At 39.5% G+C, this 25369-nt stretch overlaps 1 protein-coding gene across 1 annotated transcript in view; it reads right to left on the bottom strand.

The window, feature by feature from the left end:
- The window catches only part of LOC124775462 (ATP-binding cassette sub-family C member 5-like), a 375967-nt gene that overhangs the window by 193629 nt on the left and 156969 nt on the right, over window positions 1-25369 (bottom strand). Inside the window, exons 10-12 of the mRNA XM_047250294.1 lie at window positions 21094-21236; window positions 19643-19770; window positions 7396-7550 (exon numbers count right to left, since the gene is read on the bottom strand). Coding sequence (XP_047106250.1) covers window positions 7396-7550; window positions 19643-19770; window positions 21094-21236 — 426 coding nt within the window. The remainder of the gene's footprint in view (window positions 1-7395; window positions 7551-19642; window positions 19771-21093; window positions 21237-25369) is intronic.

The raw sequence follows: 25369 nt of genomic DNA, 5'->3' as shown, positions 1-25369 counted from the left end.
CTATCTATAGCCTTATGCTTTGTTTCACTCCTATTACACAATAGTCATTGTTCCTTTAGAAGTTCCTTTACATTGACTGTATACCATGGAGGGTCCCGTCCATCATGAACTGTTCTCTGGGTATGTCTCTATGCGGCATGTGGTTAACTATTCTTTTAAACTTGAACCATCATTCTCTACATACTCCTGCCCTGTGCTGAAAGCTTAAAAGTTCCTCACTGAGATATGAAGCTACTGCTTTTTTATCTAGTCTACTTGACATATATACCTTTCTGCTTGTTTTAGTTGTCTTCTATACTCTGGTAACCATTGAGCCACAACTGCATTATGGGCACTGATATTAGTTTCGATGTGGACACCGTCAAAGAGGTCAGATCTACTTGTTGTTCTTGGGTCCAATATATTTACTTCATGAATAAAGTTCTGAACTATCTGTTGTAGATAGTTTTCAGAGAATGCATTTAGTAATATTTCACAGGATATCTTGTCACATTCACCTCTAATAAAACTATAATTTTCCCAATTGATTGTTGGGTGATCAAAATCATCACCAATAATTACAGTATGATTGGTTAATATCAGGAGATGAGTCTGACAGCCAGTAGAAGGATTCATTTACCCCTTTATGCCTGTACCTGATACTGAGTCTTGCCCAAACAATTTCATCTATAGCTTCAATTTCTGTTTCAATTGATTTGTGTTTCTTGTCTACTCAGACAAATACACCACCTCCATTTGCCACTGGCCTATCCTTTTGATAAACACTTACATTCTACCCAAAAATCTCACTGCTATCACTTTCAGGTTTCAACTAGCTTTATGTGCCTAGTGTTATGTGAGCTTCACTGCTTTCCAGAACTGCTTCAGACTCTGGCATTTTGCTGCAAATTCTTCAGCAGTTAACTACTAAGATTTTAATACCCTCACCTGAGGGGGCTATTCTTTTGGATCTTACACTTATTCTTCTGGACCTCCTTGGATGGAGAGATGCCTAATTTAAAAATCCCTTGTGAGTTCTCAACCCGAAGGCACAAGCCCAGGAAGTGGCATCCTAGGTTGTCACAGAACTTTTGAAGTCACTTCTTCAGTCCTTCCACTTGACCAAGAACCAGAACGTCATGAGCAGTTCAGGATACATTGCTGCAAACTGTGAGCTCTGTTGAAACGCTTGTGAGCAAGGCTGGTCTTCTCAACCCTCTCTGCCAGTCACTGAAACAAATGAAGTATGACCTTTGTTGCAACATGCACCACAGTCTGCAGTTTCTTGCACCCTGTTCCTCAATGGCTGTCAGAATAGCTTCTTCAACTTTTTAAACAAGGCTCCCAGGCATACAAACTGAGTGCATCTGGTGTTTTTTCCTGTCCCTTGCTGCCATTTCCCTAAGGAGCACCTTTATTCACTGTACATTGGAACTGCCAATGGTTAATAGACCACATACCCTTTTGATTTTGCCTCTTGCTGACACTGGACAAAACAGGTTTCCCCAAAACAGGTGAAGCAAGTCCCACTGGTTGCTCAGAATCGAGGGTGGACATAAAATTATAATAAAATCTTTCTATTTAACACCAGATTCATCTCCTGATATAAACAAAAAATTTAGACATAATCTCAGTTTGCTTGTATATAAATTCTCTAATCATATCATAATCATCATAGAAGACTTTAATCACCCATCAATCAACTAGGATAATTGTAGTTTCATTAGTGGTGGTTGTGACAAGACATCCAGTAAAAAGTTACTAAAGCCTTCTCTGAAAACTACCTAGAATAGATAGTTCAGTACCCCACTCATGATGGAAATATATTAGATCTAATGACAACAAACAGATCCAACCTCTTTCAGGCTGTCCACACTGAAACTCGTATCAGTGACCATGAGACAAATACAGCAACAATGAATACCAAACTAAAAAGGGCAACTAAAGCAAGTAGAAAGTTTTATATGTTCAAAAAGCAAACAAAGAAGTCAATGAGGAACTTGAATCTCTTAGCTCAGGTTAGGAGCATGTGGAGGAACTATGGTGCAAGTTTACAAGAATAATTTACCTTGCACTGGATAAATACTACTCTGTAGAACAGTTCATGATGAGAGAAATTGTCACTGTAAAAAAATTCTAAAGATACAGAGACTACTGTATAATAGATATAAATCAAAACATAAAGTTACAGACAGATGCTGAATGAAAGGCATTTGGCAGTCAAGAGAGCAACGTATTAGGCCTTTGGTGACTACTGTAAGCCTTGGGTGATTACTGTAGCAGCCTATTGTTGAAAAATCTGTCACAAAACCCAAAGAAACTCTGGTCATGTGTAAAGGCTGCTAGTGGCACCAAACTTACTGTCAAGTCACTCATGGACAAGAGAGGAGTTGAAATTGAGAGTAGCAAAGCGAAAACAGAAATGCTTAACTCTGTTTTCAAATGTTCTTTACAAAGGAAAGCCCAGGTGTGTTGCCCTCATGCCATCAGTTTAATTATCATACCACTGACAAGATGACTGAAACAGATATTAATGGCAGTGGCACTAAGAAACAGCTGAAATTGGTGACACTGAATAAAGCTGCATGGCCCTATGTAATCTCTATCAGATTCAATACTCAGTTTGGGGCTGAGTTAGCCCTGCTGTTAACTATAATCTAGCATAGAACCCTCGTACAAAAATCATACTCATTAGCTGCAAGAAAGTGCAGGTTACCACTGTCTCCAAGAAAGGTACCAGAAGTGATCCACAAAACTACCGTCAAATATACTTGGCACCCATTTATTGTCCCCCACCATGAACCATGGACCTTGCCGTTGATGGGGAGGCTTGCGTGCCTCAGCGATACAGATAGCCGTACCGCAGGTGCAACCACAACGGAGGGGTATCTGTTGAGAGGTCAGACAAACGTGTGGTTCCTGAAGAGGGGCAGCAGCCTTTTCAGTAGTTGCAAGGGCAACAGTCTGGATGATTGACTGATCTGGCCTTGTAACAATAACCAAAACGGCCTGTGCTGGTACTGCGAATGGCTGAAAGCAAGGGGAAACTACAGCCGTAATTTTTCCCGAGGGCATGCAGCTTTACTGTATGATTACATGATGATGGCGTCCTCTTGGGTAAAATATTCCGGAGGTAAAATAGTCCCCCATTCGGATCTCCGGGCGGGGACTACTCAAGAGGATGTCGTTATCAGGAGAAAGAAAACTGGCGTTCTACGGATCGGAGCGTGGAATGTCAGATCCCTTAATCGGGCAGGTAGGTTAGAAAATTTAAAAAGGGAAATGGATAGGTTGAAGTTAGATATAGTGGTAATTAGTGAAGTTCGGTGGCAGGAGGAACAAGACTTCTGGTCAGGTGACTACAGGGTTATAAACACAAAATCAAATAGGGGTAATGCAGGAGTAGGTTTAATAATGAATAGGAAAATAGGAATGCGGGTAAGCTACTACAAACAGCATAGTGAACACATTATTGTGGCCAAGATAGATACGAAGCCCACGCCTACTACAGTAGTACAAGTTTATATGCCAACTAGCTCTGCAGATGACGAAGAAATTGAAGAAATGTATGATGAAATAAAAGAAATTATTCAGATTGTGAAGGGAGACGAAAATTTAATAGTCATGGGTGACTGGAATTCGTGTGTAGGAAAAGGGAGAGAAGGAAACGTAGTAGGTGAATATGGATTGGGGGACAGAAATGAAAGAGGAAGCCGCCTGGTCGAATTTTGCACAGAGCACAACATAATCATAACTAACACTTGGTTTAAGAATCATGAAAGAAGGTTGTATACATGGAAGAACCCTGGAGATACTAAAAGGTATCAGATAGATTATATAATGGTAAGACAGAGATTTAGGAACCAGGTTTTAAATTGTAAGACATTTCCAGGGGCAGATGTGGACTCTGACCACAATCTATTGGTTATGACCTGTAGATTAAAACTGAAGAAACTGCAAAAAGGTGGGAATTTAAGGAGATGGGACCTGGATAAACTGAAAGAACCAGAGGTTGTACAGAGATTCAGGGAGAGCATAAGGGAGCAATTGACAGGAATGGGGGAAATAAATACAGTAGAAGAAGAATGGGTAGCTTTGAGGGATGAAGTAGTGAAGGCAGCAGAGGATCAAGTAGGTAAAAAGACTAGGGCTAGTAGAAATCCTTGGGTAACAGAAGAAATATTGAATTTAATTGATGAAAGGAGAAAATATAAAAATGCAGTAAGTGAAACAGGCAAAAAGGAATACAAACGTCTCAAAAATGAGATCAACAGGAAGTGCTAAATGGCTAAGCAGGGATGGCTAGAGGACAAATGTAAGGACGTAGAGGCCTATCTCACTAGGGGTAAGATAGATACCACCTACAGGAAAATTAAAGAGACCTTTGGAGATAAGAGAACGACTTGTACGAATATCAAGAGCTCAGATGGAAACCCAGTTCTAAGCAAAGAAGGGAAAGCAGAAAGGTGGAAGGAGTATATAGAGGGTCTATACAAGGGCGATGTACTTGAGGACAATATTATGGAAATGGAAGAGGATGTAGATGAAGATGAAATGGGAGATATGATACTGCGTGAAGAGTTTGACAGAGCACTGAAAGACCTGAGTCGAAACAAGGCCCCCGGAGTAGACAATATTCCATTGGAACTACTGACGGCCGTGGGAGAGCCAGTCCTTACAAAACTCTACCATCTGGTGAGCAAGATGTATGAAACAGGCGAAATACCCTCAGACTTCAAGAAGAATATAATAATTCCAATCCCAAAGAAAGCAGGTGTTGACAGATGTGAAAATTACCGAACTATCAGCTTAATAAGTCACAGCTGCAAAATACTAACATGAATTCTTTACAGACGAATGGAAAAACTAGTAGAAGCAAATCTCGGGGAAGATCAGTTTCAATTCCGTAGAAACACTGGAACACGTGAGGCAATACTGACCTTACGACTTATCTTAGAAGAAAGATTAAGGAAAGGCAAACCTACGTTTCTAGCATTTGTAGACTTAGAGAAAGCTTTTGACAATGTTGACTGGAATACTCTCTTTCAAATTCTAAAGGTGGCAGGGGTAAAATACAGGCTATTTACAATTTGTACAGAAACCAGATGGCAGTTATAAGAGTCGAGGGACATGAAAGGGAAGCAGTGGTTGGGAAGGGAGTAAGACAGGGTTGTAGCCTCTCCCCGATGTTCTTCAATCTGTATATTGAGCAAGCAGTAAAGGAAACAAAAGAAAAATTCGGAGTAGGTATTAAAATTCATGGAGAAGAAATAAAAACTTTGAGGTTCGCCGATGACATTGTAATTCTGTCAGAGACAGCAAAGGACTTGGAAGAGCAGTTGAATGGAATGGACAGTGTCTTCAAAGGAGGATATAAGATGAACATCAACAAAAGCAAAACAAGGATAATGGAATGTAGTCTAATCAAGTCGGGTGATGCTGAGGGAATTAGATTAGGAAATGAGGCACTTAAAGTAGTAAAGGAGTTTTGCTATTTGGGGAGCAAAATAACTGATGATGGTCGAAGTAGAGAGGATATAAAATGTAGGCTGGCAATGGCAAGGAAAGCGTTTCTGAAGAAGAGAAATTTGTTAACATCGAGTATAGATTTAAGTGTCAGGAAGTCATTTCTGAAAGTATTCGTATGGAGTGTAGCCATGTATGGAAGTGAAACGTGGACGATAAATAGTTTGGACAAGAAGAGAATAGAAGCTTTCGAAATGTGGTGCTACAGAAGAATGCTGAAGATTAGATGGGTAGATCACATAACTAATGAGGAAGTATTGAATAGGATTGGGGAGAAGAGAAGTTTGTGGCACAACTTGACCAGAAGAAGGGATCAGTTGGTAGGACATGTTCTGAGGCATCAAGGGATCACCAATTTAGTATTGGAGGGCAGTGTGGAGGGTAAAAATCGTAGAGGGAGACCAAGAGATGAATACACTAAGCAGATTCAGAAGGATGTAGGTTGCAGTAGGTACTGGGAGATGAAAAAGCTTGCACAGGATAGAGTAGCATGGAGAGCTGCATCAAACCAGTCTCAGGACTGAAGACCACAACAACAACAACAACCATTTATTGTAGAATCTTAGAACATATTTCGAGCTCCATCCTAATGAGGTATCTCATATAGAACAACTTCCTCCATACCAGTCAGCATGGACTTTGAAAACATGTATCACACTTTTCTCACATGACATCTTGAAAGCCCTGGATCAAGGCAGTCGGGCAGGTGCAGGATTTCTTGATTTCTGAAAAACATTTGACTCAGCACCACACTTACTAGACATAAGTTGTAGCTAGATTGAGGATTTCTTGGTAAGGATGATGCAGCATGTGGTCTTGAATGGAGAGTCATTAACACATGTAGAAATAACTTTGGGTGTACCCCAGGGAAATGTGTTGGGTCCCTTGTGTTAATGACCTTGTGGGCAATGTTAACAGCAACCTCAGACTTTTTGCAGATGATGCAGTTACCTACAGTGAAGTACAGTCTGAACAAAGCTACATAAATATTCTGTCAAACCATGATAAGATTTCAAAGTGGTGAAAAGACTGGCAAAGTGTTTTAAACATTCAGGAATGTAAAATTGTGCACTTCAAAAAAAGGAAAAAATAGTATCCTGTGGGTATAAAATCATTGAGTCACAGCTGGAATCAGTAAACTCATAGAAATACCTGGGCAGAACACTTAGTAGCAACATGTAATTGAATAATCATATAGACTCAGTCATGAGGAAAGCAGGTAGCAGATTCTGGTTCATTCTAGGGAAAACACAATCAGTCTGCAAGGGCACTGCATACAAAAAACTCATGCAACCCATCCAAGAATAATGCCCAAGTGTGCGGGATCTGTAGTGACTACGACTAGCAGGGAATATTAAACATGTACAGAGAAAGACTGCAAGAACAGTTACAGGTTTCTTTGACCCATGGGAGAGTGTCACAGATATCTTGAAAGAAATGAATTAGTAGACTCATGAAGATACTCAGAAACTATCCTGAGAAAGTCTGCTAACAAAGTTACAAGAACCAGTTTTAAATGGTGACTTTAGGAATATACTCCAACCCACTACACACTTTTCCCACAGAGATCATGAGGAGAAGATTAGATTGATTACAGTATGCACAGAGACATTTAAGCAATCATTCTTCCCATGCTCCATACATGAAAAGAATGGGAAAATGCCCTAACAACTGGTACAGTGGGACATACTCTCTGTCATGCATTTCACAGTGGTTCACAGACTGTACATGTAGACGGTACTGCAGATGGGCAGACAAGTGATATGCAGTAGTATTTTTTCCAACTCTTTCTGTGCTGTATATTTTCACCATTTCAAATGAGTTAACGTCTTGTTAGCAGAAGTCAATAAGAGATGCATACAAAAAGAAGAAAAGCAATGCAATACTTACAAGAATGAAGAGGAGAAGTGCTGTGATTATGGATAGAAAACAGACTAATTGAATTACTAATCCACATGCCAAAAAGGCATGACAGCTACGTTGTTTTCCAGAAAGGAGGTAAGTTGATAAGTTGTCCTTGAAAACAATTTCTTCAGATTCAGGACCTATAGCAAAAATTGAAATATATGATGACAAAAACTCTTAACAGACTGTAAATGAACAGTACAATCTTTTATTATGTTTAATGTGCTGTATTAGGATATTAATATTCTCAGCAAGTTCATTTGATTTTGCAGAGTCTACAGCTCCTGCTCACCTATAGCCTGACTGGATACATTAACTAAGAAAATAGACCTTTTATATTATGAATTATTAACAATATTAATGCTATTAAGAGAAAGAGGTAACATGCATGAGAGGCTTATTTTATATAAGTAAGTATGCACATCCCTCTTTCTGAGTCTCTGTCTTCCTCAGGGGGTATGCTTGCTATTTTTGTGAATCTAAAGGATATGATAAACTATACATTCACACCAACATCATACTCATGAATAAAAAATCTGTATGTCACTGAAAATATACAAGGAAATAGGCTTCATCACTTTTATATAACTACAGACATATAGAAATACACCATGAGTCTTAGAATATCAGATTGACACAATTTAATTTAAGTAATTCTGTTATATTCCAAAATGGATTTTCTGACAGCTGATGATATCATTTCATGTGGAACAATTTTGCAGAATGTAGCAATCCAAAAGTTATGATTTATGAATGACTTCTAGGGGTCTAACTCCAGCTGAATGGGCTGCTGTTACCTGTCTATTTCTTGGAATATCAATTTTGAATCTGACAGTAGAGTTGAGTTGATGAATATTTTCTCTTAAATTTCACTGCTTAAGTACATTTTAATACAAAGCAAATAGCATTTACATGGAGGTCTATAAATATGAGTATCTTACATTTGTTAACAGTAAGTCAAGAGTAATAGCTTGGAGAACCCCTGCTAATTGCTTATACACCTTCCGGTTTGTATTCTCAGTATAACACCCTTATGTGAGGAGTATCTCACATCAGAAGTCCATAAGAAATGGGCATTTGCTTAACTGCAAGCACCCCAGGTGGCTCAGAGTGCCATAGCTGGATTTGGGTTTGGCTTGATTATGGTTTTGAAGTTGTAGCTGATCATCACTGCCACACTTCTATTACTGAAAGCTCTGTGTGTGCCTCAGAAACTAGTGTGTGATAACACCTACTCAGTGCTCGACCTACACATATACAGCTGCCTTTACCATATTTACTCAAATCTAAGCAGCACTTTTTTTCCATTTTTTGTAATCCAAAAAACCACCTCTGGCTTAGAATCAAGTGCAAAGTAAGCAGAAGTTCTGAAAAATGTTGGTAGGTGCTACCACAACTAACTTCTGCTGTCGAATATATGTAGCACAACACAGGCATGCTTTTCAGGCACACAGATGAATACTGGCACCAAAACCTCTGCATCAGTAAATAAATTTAAAAAAAGGTAGAAGACGAGTTTTTTTCTCCGCCCTGAGTTTCGACCACTGCATCTTCATACATTATCCTATGAAGTAAATAGAATTCCGTATTGTTCATCTTTGAATGTAGCAGCCTTTCAAATATTCATAGCAACAAAAATAAATTTCTTACACAAAAATACCAACAATGCACAAGGCTTTAGGATTGTTGCACGAGTTGACATGCTGGGGCTCATTAAGATTTCACGTAGTGGCACCTATTGCTTAATGGAATTTTCTGAAGTGCTTGTTGGTGTTAGTGAACCATAATGAAGCGCTTTAATTATAGTGCCAAATTCAAGAGGGGAGTTATTTATTTTGCGGAACAAAGTTCTAATCGTGCTGCAGGTCTGCGATACAGGATTGATGAGCGCAATGTCAGGCGATGGCGACTGCAGAGAGACAAAATATTTGAATGTTCAAGTAGCAGGAAAGCGTTTAATAGGCCAATGTGTGGCCGATATCATGCACTAGAAGTGATTTTAAATGAATTTGTTAAGGAACAGCGTCAGAAATTTCTGCCTGTGAATGCCGAAATTTTAAAAATTAAGGCATATCTAATTGCTAGAGAACAAAAAATGGAAAATTTTAAGGCTGGTCACAGCTGGCTTTATCTGTTTATGAAGCACTGTGGTTTTTCTCTTTGGAGGCGAACTTCAGTTGCACAGAAGAAAAATTTGTGGAATTTCAGCGCTTCATAACTAGGCTGCACACAGAAAAGCAATACCTTCTTTGTCAGATAGGAAATGCTGACCAAACTCCTGTATATTTTGACATGCTGTCAAATTATACAGTTGACACCAAAGGAAAGAAAAACATAAGTGTTCTTACATCATGGGGTGAAAAACAGCAGATGTCCGTCATGCTTGCTTGCACAGCAGATGGACATAAATTACCCCCATACATAGTTTTCAAGTGAAAGACTTTACCAAAATCAGAAGTGTTTCCAAAAACTGTAACTGTACAAGCAAACAAAACTGGGTGGTTTTTGGATGACATGGTGCTGGAATGGATAAGGTATGTGTAGAATCGTCTTCCTGACACAATGCTTGGTTTACGCAGTCTGTTGGTATTAGATGTGTACGCAGGCCATACAACACCTGCAGTAAAATGAAAATTAGAGGAAAGTAAAATGGACTTGGCAGTAATTCCAGGCAGGATGACGTCAATTCTGCAACCACTTGATGTCTGTTTGAAAAAACCATTTAAGGACAAACTTAAATGGATGTACACAGACTGGCTTTTGAAAAGTGACAGAGAACTGACACCAACAGGCCATGTAAAACACGATAGTTTGTCACAAGTGTGCCAATATTTATGATGCATGCAAGTGTGTTCCAAATCAAACTGTGTAACAAGCATTTAAAAAAAGTTCGATATCCAATGCACTAGATGGTACAGAGGACCATGCTCTGTATGAAGAAATGAGCAACAAAGAATCGAGTGATAGTGATTCAGAATCATGACTGATATTTTAAACATTTCATATAAGATGTGTTACAAACCTAATAAAATTTTGATTTAAATTTCAGCGTTTCATTTCTAAGTTATTTTCATTCTTATTTTATAAGTGTTGCTCTGCTGTGAACCTTGCAGGACTAGCAATGCCAAAAGAAAGGATATTGCAGAGACATGGCTTAGCCACAGCCTGGAGGATGTTTTCAGAATGAGATTTTCACTCTGCAGCAGAGTGTGTGCTGATATGAAACTTCCTGGCAGATTAAAACTGTGTGCCAGACTGAGACTCGAACTTGGGACCTTTTCCTTATGACGGCAAGTGCTCTACCATATGAGCTATCCTTTCTTTCGGGAGTCCTAGTTCTGCAAGGTTTGCAGGAGAGCTTCTTTTAAGTTGGGAAGGTAGGAGATGAGGTACTGGCAGATGTAAAGCTGTGAGGATGGGGCTTGAGTCGTGGTTGGGTAGCTCAGTAGGTAGAGCACTTGTCCGCGAAAGGCGAAGGTCCCGAGTTCGAGTCTCAGCCCGGCACACAGTTTTAATCTGTCAGGAAGTTTCATATCAGTGCACACTCCACTGCAGAGTGAAAATCTCATTCTGGAAACATCCCCCACGCTGTGGCTAAACCATGTCTCAGCAATATCCTTTCTTTCGGCAATGCTAGTTTTGCAAGGTTCGCAGGAGAGCTTCTGTAAAGTTTGGAAGGCAGGAGATGAGTTACTGGCAGATGTAAAGCTGTGAGGACAGGGCATGAGTCGTGCTTGGGTAGCTCAGATGGTAGAGCACTTGCCTGCAAAAGGCAAAGGTCCTGAGTTCGAGTCTCGGCCCGGCACACAGTGGTAATCTCCTAGGAAGTTTCATCTTCTATCGTACACAGTCTATTATTTGGATCTTGTTGATCATTATCAAAGAAATAAGCAGTGTATGTAACAACAAATAGCAGTCTCTTGTCATTGTTTTGCTAATAAGACAATTCCTCACTTTTTTTTGTAAGCGGCGGTAGTGTGCACAAAAGCAAGGCATTCTGCGAGCGACAACAGGTCGTAAACACTCATTATCAGAATGGGATAAACAATGCATGACACAGTACAATAATGAATTTTCAGCTTAGAGTGACATAAACACCTATAACAAAGAGAACGGCATTTATCAGATAAAAGCAAAATAATCAATTGATTCAAGCCAGACGAAGCACGTGAAAAAGGAAGGGTACCCAAATAAATACGGACGGAGTGCCTGACGCATAGCAATGGCTACCTGGTAAAGCTTAACTGCTAAGCTTATGACTTGAACTAAACTACTGTAGCTGTATCTTCATCCATTTGACCTAAATTGTGTCTCACATTACAATGGACCAACTTTGTTTCGATCTGGAGGGTGGTCTAAAACTTTTCTCACACCTTGAATTTCAAGTTTCAAATTTCAGGTGCAGCTTAGATTTGGGAAATTTTTTTTTCCTTGATTTTGAGTCTCATTTTTCAGGTGCAGCTTAGATTCAAGTAAATATGGTACTCACTTCTTCTCATCCGGAAGACTATCTATAAATCTTATCATTCTTACTTTTGTTTTAGTATGGTATGAAAAAACCACATGTAGTCACAGTTTAAATGAAATAGCATTGCACTTCTTCAAGTGTCTTTCAGTCAGGTGGCAATGCTCCATGCTTCAGTAACTGTAATCAAGTACTGTACATTACAAATTACTATATTTCATTTCTGTTTTGAGCATTTTCTACTTTCAACTCAAAACAGTAGACAGTGTGATATTCACGTGGGACTACCTAAAAATTGGCAAATTGATCCAGAGCAAAGACATACACAAATTATAACCTCAGAGTACAGTCATATACCCATATAACAATTTTATACAAGTATTTCTGTATGTGGAAAGAAAATTATTGTCTTCAAATGCAATTTTATAGCCCTTGGATTGTAGGAAGTTGATATAGTTTCTCTTTCACTGCACATCACCAGTACAATGTGTGGTGTCTGATAAAGCTGTACAGATAAAAATAAAACATTAAAAATATACAGTATCAGTTAGCTCTAATACCACATGATGAAAATAAACCATTTCTATAAGAGACTTGTCAGATAAATATGGAAATATGAAAAATGGTGTGTACATCATCACTGGTACACAATGATATGCACCATGGATTGCCACCTTGCAAGCAATCCAGCCATGGTGCCACACTGAGTCCCATTCTATTATTGCCTAGATGGCACTCATAATATGGGGCCCATTTCTGATTTTGCTGAAAGACTGTCAAAGCATCAGATTCATCCACCATTAGTGATATCAGCTGCGACAGGCATCACTGATATTTGGAACTGCTTTCCTCTTCACAGATGCAAGATTATTCTGTCAGTTATGTGATAAATAGTGTTGACTCTCATCCAGTTCACATCGAGTACTTATTGCTTCTGAAGAAAATATTGTCACATTTTCGCAATAGTGAGTGTAGCTTTTTTGGTCGGAAGTTCAGTATAAAACTGATTCACTCCATCATGAATTGTGAAGCCTAGAATATCACATTTGGTGCAGTTCATGCTGAGTTCATGTTCGAATGCCCACAGTGCTGCAGTTCTGTCTACATTAGCTGATGTTATCTTCAATTTCTGCCATAATAGCAACTGTTACTTATGAGTAATTGTTGTACTGATCAACAAGAAGTGTCTAGGGAAGCATTAGACTCACAAAGAATAGAGTACTATCAAATACAACAGTCTTGCTGAGCATTTTTAGATTAGATAGTTATCTCCAACATGTTGGGTTAGTCAGCACACTGGACTTCATATGTCAAGCCATACATCTGTCAACACTAAAAGCTGAATATTATTTTTCATGCAAGCTTAATAAATACTTATTACTGATCTTATTTTTTGTTGCTCATGTTATGAGTGTTTTAGAATCCTGTGTAGTGTGCAGACCAGTCACCCTGCACAGCAAATAAATATCTGTAGTTGGGAGTACACAATCTGCAACCTGTGATGTTGGGCATTCTAAGGTTGTGACGAATACTATGTTACAAGTGGTGATGAGATAAAAGTAGGAATTCACACCAATCAGAAATAGTGATGAGGTAAACAATAGATTTTCCAAAGAATCATAAACAGGAAAAGGGAAAAGCTGTGACTTTTAACTCATTTCATGATTACATTTCTGAAATGCTTTTGCAGCAGTACTTTCATTATGTGGGTCTTTGACTTTTTTTTAACCATACTGATAATTTCCTATTTTTCCAGGAAGAACTTAAGGACTTTCACACACTGTTTTGAGTTATATTTTTCAGACACAACACAATTTCAAGCAGATGTACTGCAGCCTATTATCCTATTACTGTAGCAACTCTAAGACATGGTGAAACTGGACGAAAAGAAGGAAGCTGGCTCAGCACAAATTAACCTGCTGCCACCACCCATTCCAGGGTTTGATGAGAAATTATAAGGCTACCAGGCCTATATTTCAAGACTGAAACAATATCTCATCTCACACAATGTGATGTAGAATGTTGAGCTTTTCTTATTGCCAATTCCAGGCCTGACATGTACACAGTGCTCCAGAAATTATTTCAAAGACTGATTTACCTACTTCAAAATTCAGAATAAACTTGAAATGTATTTTGAGTCACAGGCCATGTTTAAAGAAACAATATCAAGGCTATAAAAAGTTGATAGCACAGATACATGGTCTAATTACAGAGTGTAAATTTCAGTGCAAAAATAATCAGTGTGAAAATTCATATGTAGACTCTTTAATTGAAGATATCCTATTCACACATTTACCAGACACTAAATTAAGCAAGTACCTGCTTAGCTTAATCAATATGTCTTTGCAAGGCTGTCTGCTATTAATATGGGCACACAAATGGACGCAAATATCAGCCGAGATAATACATTGTGATGATGATGATATTTTTACAATGCACTGGCAACTGTCAAGGCCTTGTGACATGTGTAGCCATATGTGGAAAATACAGGTCTTATGGACACTACTATCCATAAACAGATCTAGTAAGATAAAATTAAAATCTTGTGCGTGCTTTAGAGTTAATGACTCATTGAAAAATTATTTCCTTCAAGATGCTAAACACAGTTATTGTCACAAGACATGGCACACAGAAGAAGTATGCCATACAAAGCTCATAAGGCAATGACACAAGACAACTGGGTGACTGGGTGTACAAGAGTGATTAAGAACAAAATTTGGTGTGATGTTCACAAAGAACATGAACAAATAAACAATCTTCCACACACAAAACATAATGTGAATGCAATATTTTCTATGACTGTTAAAGTTTTAACTGTAGCACTTAGAGCAAACAAAGTGTTACTAAAATTTCAAATTGACACAGGCTTTTCAATTTGAACAATTAATGAACAGGTATACCACCAATTAGGGCTGCAAAAACTAAAAAAGTTCCAGAGTTCACTATTTAGTGACAGCGACTAGCAGAGTCCACAAAGTTCAATTTACAATGGAAGTGGCTTACAAGTAATTTACCAAACAAGCAAGATTCTTAGATGTTAATTCCTGAATGCAACAAATTTTCCAGGATTTGATCTTTTAACACTCTAGGCTTCACAGTTTATAAGATACCAAATCTGATTCAGACTGATGTTCCAACAGGAAAAGTATAAACACTGTTGCAGCAATTTAACAACACTTTTTCACAAGCAACAAGCAGCACTAAGAACTACAAGTCACACATCACGTTGAAGCTGAATGCAGTGGCAAAATATTGCAAAACATACAATATTTCCTTTGCATAAAATGGTAAAATCAGACAGGAACCGATGACCTGGAACAAAATGATATCATAGAATGTATAGCTAGTAGCCAACAGGCAATGAGAGTTCTGGTAGTACAGAAACCAAATAGCACATTAAGGATCTGTGGAGACACAATCCATTATTGATTCTCATCTGATTCTGAAACCAGAAGAACTAACACCAAAATCATTTGGTGAAGTTTACTTTGCAAAACCTGATTTCAAGAAGGCGTATTTACAAATACTATTGGAGAATGAAACACAAAGGTTCTGGTTATCAATAATCTGTTTGGTCTATATTGGTACAAAAGATTACAATCTGGATTAGACAGAGTATTGAGTTTGTTCCAGCAACATTTAGAACAATTAAGAATGCTCAAAATGCTACAAACTATCTTGACAACATCACTGCCTCAGGAACAACTCCAGATGAGTTGTTACATAATTTGGAATCTGTCTTCAAAATTTTGCAAGCCACACATTTAAAATGTTATAAAGAGAAGTGCATCTTCTTCCAGCATGAAGTGCAGTACTTAGGACACATTTTGTCTGAATACAGCTTCAAGGCAACACTTCTACATATTGAAGCAATAAAAAACCTTCTGCTTCCTAAAGGCATCAAGCAATTATGTGCTGAATTAAGAACTTTATCAAACATGCTTCTTCCATAAGTAGAACATTACAGAAATTATTACACAAGGACACAAAGTGTAACTGGAACAACAAATGGCACCATGGATTTAATAAAGCAAAGTTTGCTTGATGCTAAATTTCTCAAGACATATGATACACATAAAAGGATAACAAGAGAAGCTGATGATTTGATATACAGCAAAGGCACTGTTTTATCACATTCGCAACTTGAATCTCAATGGCCAATACCGTACACATAAAAAACTCAGACTGTTGCTCAAAGAAACTACAGTCACATTGATAAGAAGACTTTTGTGATTATTTTTGTTGTGCAAAAATTAAACAAATAGATTTAAGATCATAAATTCACACTCTTTATGAACCACAAGCCTTTTGTGGCTAACTTTGGACCAAACAATACTTTTCCTTCTGGGCACCTCAGTGACTGCAGCACTGAGTGTTACTTTTGTGAGATAATAACTGTGGATCAAATTACATTAAATTCTTCTGAAAAATACAGCAGATTTGCTTTCAGAACTGCTTATGGGGCAGGACAAAAATGTTGATTCTTCAGCAAGTGTATTTTCCTTTATATTTAGTTACTCAAGATGCTGTGGAAAATTTCCCATAAAATTCTAATTTTATTGCGTAGCTTGTGCCAAATAATTCAGTTTTATGATTAAATGGTGATGAGAACAACACACCCAGGCCCCATAGTACTAAACAGTACATTCAGATGGAGTGGCCTACTGACAGAAAATTGATAAGTTTGAAATTATATCTTTCTGGCATATGAGACAAGCACTCACAGTGTACAAGGGTATTATTCTAGTACATTCAGAATCCAGAAAAACATGAAGGTAGCTCCTGAGGTACTTAAACCCATAGTACTCCAAGTGTTCTGTCAATACCACTGGGGCATAGTACGTACTAAGTGCATTTCCAAAGAACATTGCTACTAGAAAAATATAGATCAGGACATAGAAGTGGTCCTACCTAAATGCCACTGATAACAAAAATGCCAGTCACTTCCTCCTCAAGAATATCTGCCATGGGAACGGGCATCAAAACCATCTTCACATCTACACGTCAATTTTGCAGTGCCATTTTTTAGGAAGATACTGGCTCATCATCATCATTGATGCATTATCAAAATTTTCATTTGTGATTAAATGTCATCAATGGGAATGATTCAGGCATTTCACAATACAAAACTGCACCATTTCATCATGAAGCCAATGTACTTATGGAGAAGCTGAATAGTCAGTGTGGCTGACAGCCATGTGAGGGGGGACACAGTTTGATTCCTACTTGGGTCAGAGATTTTATCTGCTTGGAGACTGGATGTTGCATTGTCCTCATCACCATTTCATCATCATTGACATGCAAGTCACTGAAGTGGCACCCAATAAAAAGACTTGCGCTAGGTGGCTGAAAAAACCCATATGAAGTCTCCTGGCTGAAACTGCCATATGATTATTTAATTTCATTGATTTTTTTTCTCTCTCTCAGAGCAGAGCCACTCTGCATGATGCCAGATTTCAGCAGAGAAACTACACTGAAGACTGAATCACAGTTAAAGGTAAATTGTAAAGCCACTTGTGCATACACAGCTAAAACTTCAACAACAGTCAAGACAAAAATATTTTAAAATAAATGATCCAGTACTCATTACAATGTGTAGAAGTGTAAGAAATCTTAGGTACATGGTACAATCATTCAGTACCTAAGCAATGCATCATTTAGAATAAAACATCAACAAGGTGTCGTTACGGTCGCAGGTTCGAATCCTGCTTCGGGCATGGATGTGTGTGATGTCCTTAGGTTAGTTAGGTTTAAGTAGTTCTAAGTTCTAGGGGACTGATGACCTCAGATGTTAAGTCCCATAGTGCTCAGAGCCATTTGAACCATTTTTTTTTTTTGAATGCATCACAGGAATAACATCTGGCCAGAATGCACTCATTGACATGTAGGAAGAACTCATGGGCTATTTTCTTTTTCAGACTCAGAAGACTACAGTACAGCCACTCACCTGGGGACCTCCAGATGCAGCTAGCAGCTTCCCCTAGTTTTGCCTCCAGCAGTAGCTCCAACTGTGGCCAACCAGTGACACCCTGGTGAATGTGAACATTGAGCCTCACCCCACAGAAAAGCCTATAGAGATTGAGAGATATAACACTTCACAGATTGTCTCCTCACTGGGGTTTTCTGTGGGTTTACCCTGGTGGCATGGGCACATGCCATGGGTACATGCCATGGGGAGCAACATGTGTGCACCCACCAATCGCATAACAAATAGTGATGCAGAGTCACTCTCATTCAGTCCACATTGGGGAGGAGGAGGAGGAGATGAGTGTTTAACATTCCATCAACAGTGAGTTGATTAGAGATGGAGTATGAGCACAGACAGATTTAGGGAAATCACAGAAAACCTAAATTAGGATGGCCAGATGTGAGCTTGAACTGTCATCCTCCCAGATGTGATTCCAGTGTGCTAATGATTGCATTATTCCACTCATCAGTCCACATCGAGTTCAGTTCCGGTTCAAATCTGACGAATTCATGTGAAGGTGCCTAGAGTGTTATGGTTCTAGTCTACATTAGCCCACTCCATCATCAAGTGCCACCATAATAGCATATCCTACTTATGAGTAATCATCATCATGTTGTTGTTGTTGTTTTGGGGGGAAGAGACCAAACGGCGAGGTCATCGGTCTCATCAGATTAGGGAAGGATGGGAAAGGAAGTCGGCCTTGCCCTTTCAAAGGAACCATCCCAGCATTTGCCTGGAGTGATTTAGGGAAATCACAGAAATCCTAAACCAGGATGGCCGGACGCGAGATTGAACCATCGTCCTCCCGAATGCGGGTCCAGTGTGCTAACCACTGCGCCACCTCGCTCGTTCCTTGGTCCCATGATGAGTGTTTAGTGAAGTTATTAGTTAGTGCCAGAACAATGTAGTATAAAATGCAGCAGTTCTGGTAAACATTTTTAAATTGGAAACTTTCTGGTAGATTAACTGTGTGCCAGACGAAGACTCGAACTCGGAAACTTTTCCTTTCATGCTCTACCATCTGAGATACCCAAGCATGACTCATGACCTGTCCTCACAGCTCCAATTCTGCCAGTAGCTCATCTGCTACCTTCCAAACTTCACAGAAGCTCTCCTGTAAAATTTGTTAATTATTTTCGATGTGTTAGGATAGTCAGCATGTTGGACTTTGAATACTGAGTCATGCATTTTTCAATGCTATAATCTGAGTATTACTCTGTACAAAAGCTTAATAAATTTTTATTACTGATCTTATTTTGTGTTGCCCACATTATGTGTGTTTTACAGTCCTGTGCTGTGTTTACATAAGGTTGCACAGCATGCAGGTCTGCCACCAAGCACAATTAAATAACTGTAGCAGGAAGTTTTCTTCCTGCCACCTTTGATGTTGGACATCCCAAGGTTATAGCAATTAAAACAAAAAAAAAATGTTATTTCTTTTTCTTGAAGAAGGTTTACTAACAATCAGAGGGAATAAGCTTTACATTAGATTGGGATTCATCCTTCAAGCAGAACAGTTACTTGCATTTGCCTTTAATTTGCATACAGGAGTAGTAGACATCAACATGACTTCAGTTCTATAAAATTAAGGAAAAGTTATTTAAAATATGCAATGTGTTGTGACTGACCACTGAGAAAGATGGATTTCTGGATCAGGTTAACTGAATTTACAAATATTCTAGTGTGGAAAGAGAACAGCTGGATGAATATCAGCAGAAGATTTCAATACCATCCATCCAACTGTTCCTTTCAGAGCTTGTTCTTGAACATTTGAAGGTACTGAAGAATTTAAATTCTACCTTCACCAGTGAGTGCTGCAACTTCATCATCACATGCTGTTGTGACACTGCTCAAACTGCTGTTCAGGTTGCTTGATGTCTTGAATACATCAGATGACAATGTTGAAACACTGTCATAGCTCTGGAGCCTAAGAGAGAAAGGATACTTAGACTGACCAGATGTTAGTATTAAACAAAAATAATAAAAGTTGTTATTGAAATTTAGTAATATTAAATACAACTGCTATACTACTCTAGTTCACGGAACACATTTGACATACAATACTTCCTTTCACAGTGTCTCAGCATGCTTCTCTGATAACTAATTTCATATTGATGAGTATTTATTTTGACTTTAAGAGACAGAATTACAGATACCTTATGATACGATTATGGCAATCCAGTAACTCCCACATATCTTACAGACAGAATTTGCAAGAGTTTTTGAACTGTCAGGCTCAGATACTACTCATACTTATGTACAACGTATTTACTATGTAGCATATTGATGAAGCTAAATTGTTTAGTTTTCTGAAGAACCTTACATTCTTTTTTGTGCAAGACCTGGCTCTTGATGAAAAAAATAGTCTGCCTTGATGCAGTATCAACAAAATAGCTTATCTTAGGGTTTTTACTCTTATTGGATTTGTTGGTTTCAAACGTTTCTGATTCTCATGGTCCTGTTTTGTAGTTTCCATTTGAATTTAATTTTTCTATGCCACTTTTTCTCATCTCAAAGACAATTTACCTTCCCTACTGTCTGTTGTTTTTGGTTCATGTTTATTTATATTTCTTTGCTCATTTGTGATCAAGACCTGCTTTTGTCTTCAGTTACCCCTAGGCCTTGTCCTTAGAGTCCTTCCTCCATTCGGATACTTGTACACATGTCTTTTCATTTCCATTTGTAGCTTGTGATTTGCTTCTAGATCTTACCTTTGTGTTATAATCTAGCATGTACCTTTCCCATTTCTACTAGAATCTTAGTCTCCACAGTTACTTCCCAATACAACTATGTATGTCATTTAAATTTCAAGACCAAGGGGTGTGAGGGTCTTAATTTTAGGAGCATAATTTATTAAGAAATTAATTGGAAACCTAAATATGAAATCCTGGTTGGTTGGTTTGGGGAAGGAGACCAGACAGCGTGGTCATCGGTCTCATCGGATTAGGGAAGGGTGGGGAAGGAAGTCGGCCATGCCCTTTCAGAGGAATCATCCCAGCATTTGCCTGGAGTGATTTAGGGAAATCACGGAAAACCTAAATCAGGATGGCTGGACGGGGGATTGAACCGTCATCCTTCCGAATGCGAGTCCAGTGTCTAACCACTGCGCCACCTCGCTCGGTTGAAATCCTGGATTCCTTTCACTATGGAGATATTTTTTTAGCTTTAGTGAAAGTTGCATTAAATAATATTTCAATTTAAGGTAGCATACACCAAGTTTAATCAGTTTCCTTACAAGCAAATGACTCACCCCTGAATATTTTGTGTGCTGTCCATATAAAGTGTCAGCAAATCTGCATAATAATTACAAGAATTTATTAGTTGTTCATGTTGTCCGCTCGCAATTATCTTTCCATTTTTCAAGACATATATGATGTCACACCGGGTAAGAAACTGTAAATTAAAAAAATGAAATAAAATAAAAAATAATAAAATAAATAAAATAAAATAAAAAAGCCATGTAACTTACTACACTTGTACAACAATTGTTGTATTGTGATTTTACATCATGATGCTACATTGAAACTCAGTTATTCAGTGGTCTGAACAGCTGGTAGCCATTTACTATGTGGAACTGAGTAATATATGAAAAGAAACAATAATCTGTTTTAACAGAGTTTATCCCATGTATCACATGAGGAAAAAGTTATAAATAACAAATCTGCAGCAAAAAATGGGTTAGTTTTGATATATTTGGAGCAATAACAGAAAGCACATCATTTCACCTTAGAAATTATTGTGTAGGCTAGCAGGTATTAAACAATAGAAAATGCCAGGGTGGAATGTAACAATATTATGAAGAGAAAAGTTGCCACTCACCTTCATCAAAAATAGGACACACACACACACACACACACACACACACACACACACACACACACACACACACATATTCATGCAAACACAGCTCAAGTGCACAACTACAGTCTCAGGCAAGTGAAACCACACTGCAAGCAGCAGCACAAGTGCATGAAGGGAGTGGTGACTGGTTGGGGGTAAGGAGGAGACTGGGCAGGGAGGGGGAGGGGGAGTGATGGTATGGTAGGGGTGGCAGACAGTGTAGTGCATGTAGTGCTGCAGGTTAGATTGAGGGCAGGGGAGTGGTAAAGAGAGGAGGAGGGGGGGAGGGAGGGGGGAAGGAAGGAGTAGCAGAAAAGGAGAGAAGTAAAAAGACTGGGTGTGATGGTGGAATAACAGCTGTGTAGTACTGGAATGGAAACAGGAAAGGGGCTGGATGGGTGAGGACAGCGACTAATGAAGGTTGAGGCCAGGAGGGTTAAGGGAATGTAGGATGTATTGCAGGGAAAGTTCCCACTTGTGCAATTCAGGAAAGCTGGTGTTGGTGGGAAGGATCCATATGTAACAGGATGTATAGTAGTCATTGAAATGAAGGGTGTCATGTTTGGCAGCATGCTCAGCAACAGGGTGGTCCACTTGTTTCTTGGCCGCAATTTTTCATTGGCCATTTATGTGAACAGACAGCTTACTGGTTGTCATGCCCACACAGAATGCAGCACAGTGGTTGCAGCTTAGCTTTTGGATCTGACTGGTTTCACAGGTAGCCCTGCCTTTGGTGGGATAGGTGATGTTTGTGACTGGACTGGAGTAGGTTGTCGTGGGAGGATTTAAGGGACAGGTCTCTTAGAACAGTACGAGCCACAAGGTAAGGGGTTGGGAGCAGGGGATGTGCAAGGATGGACGAGTATATTGTGTAGGTTTGGTGGATGCTGGAAAACCACTGTCTGAGGGGTAGGAAGGATAGTGGGCAGGACATTTCTCATTTCAGGATATGACGAGAGATAGTCAAAACCCTGACAGAGACTGTAATTCAGTTGCTCGAGTCCTGGGTGGTACTGAGTCTCGAGGGGAATGCTTGTCTGTGGCCGGATGGTGGGACTTTGGGAGGTGGTGGGAGACTGGAAATATAAGGCACGGAAGATCTGTCTTTGTACGAGTTTGGGAGGATAATTACAGTCTGCAATGGTTTGGGCAGGACCCTTGGTATATTTCAAGAGGGACCGCTTGTCACTGCAGATGCGCCTACCACATGTGGGTAGGCTGTATGGAAGGGACTTCGTGGTATAAAATGGGTGGCAGTTGGCAAAATGGAGCTATTGCTGGTGGCTACTAGGTTTGATATGGATGGAGGTTCTGATGTAGCCATATTTGAGGTGAAGGTCAAAATCCATGAAAGTGGCTTGTTGGATTGAGTAAGGCCAAGTGAAGCTAATGGAGGAGAAGTTTTGAGGTTGTGGAGGAATGTGGATAGGGTGTCCTCACCTCTGATCCAGATTGCAAGGATGTCATCAATGAATCTGAACCAGGTGAGGGGTTTAGGATTCTGGGTGTTTACGAAGGATTCCTCTAGATGGCCCATGAAAAGGTTGGCATAGGGTGTTCCATGTGGGTGCCCATAGCTGTACCCTGGATTTGTTTGGAGGTAATGCCTTCAAAGGAGAAGTAATTGTGAGTGGGGATTTGTTTGGTCATGGTGAGTAGGAAGGAGGTTGTTGGTTTGGAATCTGTCCTGCATTGGGAAAGATAGTTTTCAATAACAGTAGGGCCATGGGCATTAGGAATGTTAGTGTAAATGGAGGTGACATCAATAGTGACAAGCAGGGCATTGTGTGGTAAAGGGACAGGAACTGTGGAGGGTTGGTGGAGGAAATGGTTGGTATCTTTTGTATAGGAGGGTAGGTTTCGGGTAATAGGTCTATGAAAGCAGAGATTCTCTCAGTGGGGCACAGTAAACAGCCACAATGGGGCATCCCAAGTGGTTAGGTTTATGGACTTTAGGAAGTTGGAGGGATGGGTAGAGTGATGGACTCTGGGGTGAGGTTCTGAGATGGGCATAAGGGTTTGAGGAGTGATTAGTGATCCTGCTGGATTTCTGGAATGGAGTCACTGTGGCAAGGTTTGTATGTGGAAGTATCTGACAGCTGGTAGAGTCGTTCTCCCTGGCAACTCTTGCGGTTAAAAAAAAAAAAAAGTGGAAACTTTGTCAGCAGTTCGGATTATAAGGTCAGGATCAGTTTTTAGATACTTGACTGTGGTTCTTTCTGTGGGTGTAAGGTTAGTTTGTATGTTGAGGGATTTGTGGAATGTTGGTGAGGCAAGGTTAGAGGTTAAGAAAGTCTGGAAAGTTAATAGCAGGTGATTTGAGGGTAGTGGCGGTGCATCACAGTTGGATGGAGGAGTGAACTGAGTTAGGCAGGGTTCAATATTGGTCTTTGGTTAAGTCTGATTGATAGGATTGGTGGCAAATAATTGTTTCCACTGTAGGGACCAGGAGAAGGAGAGAATGTCTGCATGATTGACTTCAGGAGTGGGGCAAAAGGTGAGGCCTTTGGAAAGGACTGATATTTCTGCAGGGCTAAGGCTTTTGGAGGAAAGGTTCACGACTGTGTTTTGGATCTGTTTAGTTTCCATATTCTGTATGGTGGTGGGAGATAGTTCTGGATGGTGGGGTAAGTATAGTAGATCTGCGAGACATGTTTGTCAGATATGAGGGGATGTGGAGGACGTTCGGAGATTATTGTAGTGGTGGTGGACAGTGGTACTCCAAGGCGATAGTAGGAAGTGAGCAATGTGGAGAGCTTTCTGAGGTGGTATTGTGCATGTTGCTCAAGTTCCCGCAGGGCAAGAGTTTCAATGTGTGTTATGGGTTCCAGGAATTTGGGATTACAGCTAGAGAATTTTGCAGGTGTAGAGAAGGTACAGCAAGGATGTTTGGGCATGATTGATATGGTTCTGCAGGACCATTTTGGTGAGGACTAAGGATGTCATTATGGAAGGAGGGGTGGCAGCTAGAGACAGGTAATTTGATGGTACAGCCATTTGAGGAGGGGTGATTCCATGAGCCAGGCAAGAAAGCATGAACAGTATGTGGGACTGGGTTCTGGCAAGGAATAAGGAAAATTTTCTGTATTGACACAGGTGGAAGGAGCAAGGATCCATGGTGGTGCAAAAAGGCAAAAAATTACATAAATAACATAGAATTACATCCGAAAAATTTCACAAAAATATGTGTGAAAATTCACAAAAAAGTTTAAATTGATGCAAAATGAGGAAAGGAAATGATATATGGGGGAGGATTCTCTAGATGGGCCCTTTTCATGGGCCATCCAGAGCAATCCTTCCTAAACATCCAGAATCCAAAAATCCTAACCTGCTTCAGATTCACTAATGACATCTTTAAGACCTGGATCGAGGGTGAGGACAACCTATCCACATTCCTCCAGAACCTCAAAAATCTCTCCCCCATTTGCTTCACCTTGTCCTACTCAACCCAACAAGCCACCTTCCTAGATTGACCTTTGAGTGAAAGATGGCTACATCAGTACCTCTGTCCATATCAAACCTATCAATCACCAACAATACCTCCATTTTGACAGCAGCCAATCATTTCATACCACGAAGTCCCTTCCACACAGCCTAGCTGCTGGTGATTGTTGCATCTGCAATGGTGAGCGATCCCTCTCAAAGGGTCTCATTGTAGTCTTCATGGACTGTAATTATCTCCCCAA

This window comes from Schistocerca piceifrons, chromosome 2, assembly GCF_021461385.2.
Source record: "Schistocerca piceifrons isolate TAMUIC-IGC-003096 chromosome 2, iqSchPice1.1, whole genome shotgun sequence".
Taxonomy (NCBI): Eukaryota; Metazoa; Arthropoda; class Insecta; order Orthoptera; family Acrididae; genus Schistocerca; species Schistocerca piceifrons.
Note: the sequence above shows the minus strand (reverse complement) of the source record. Positions and strands in the feature narration are given on the sequence as shown.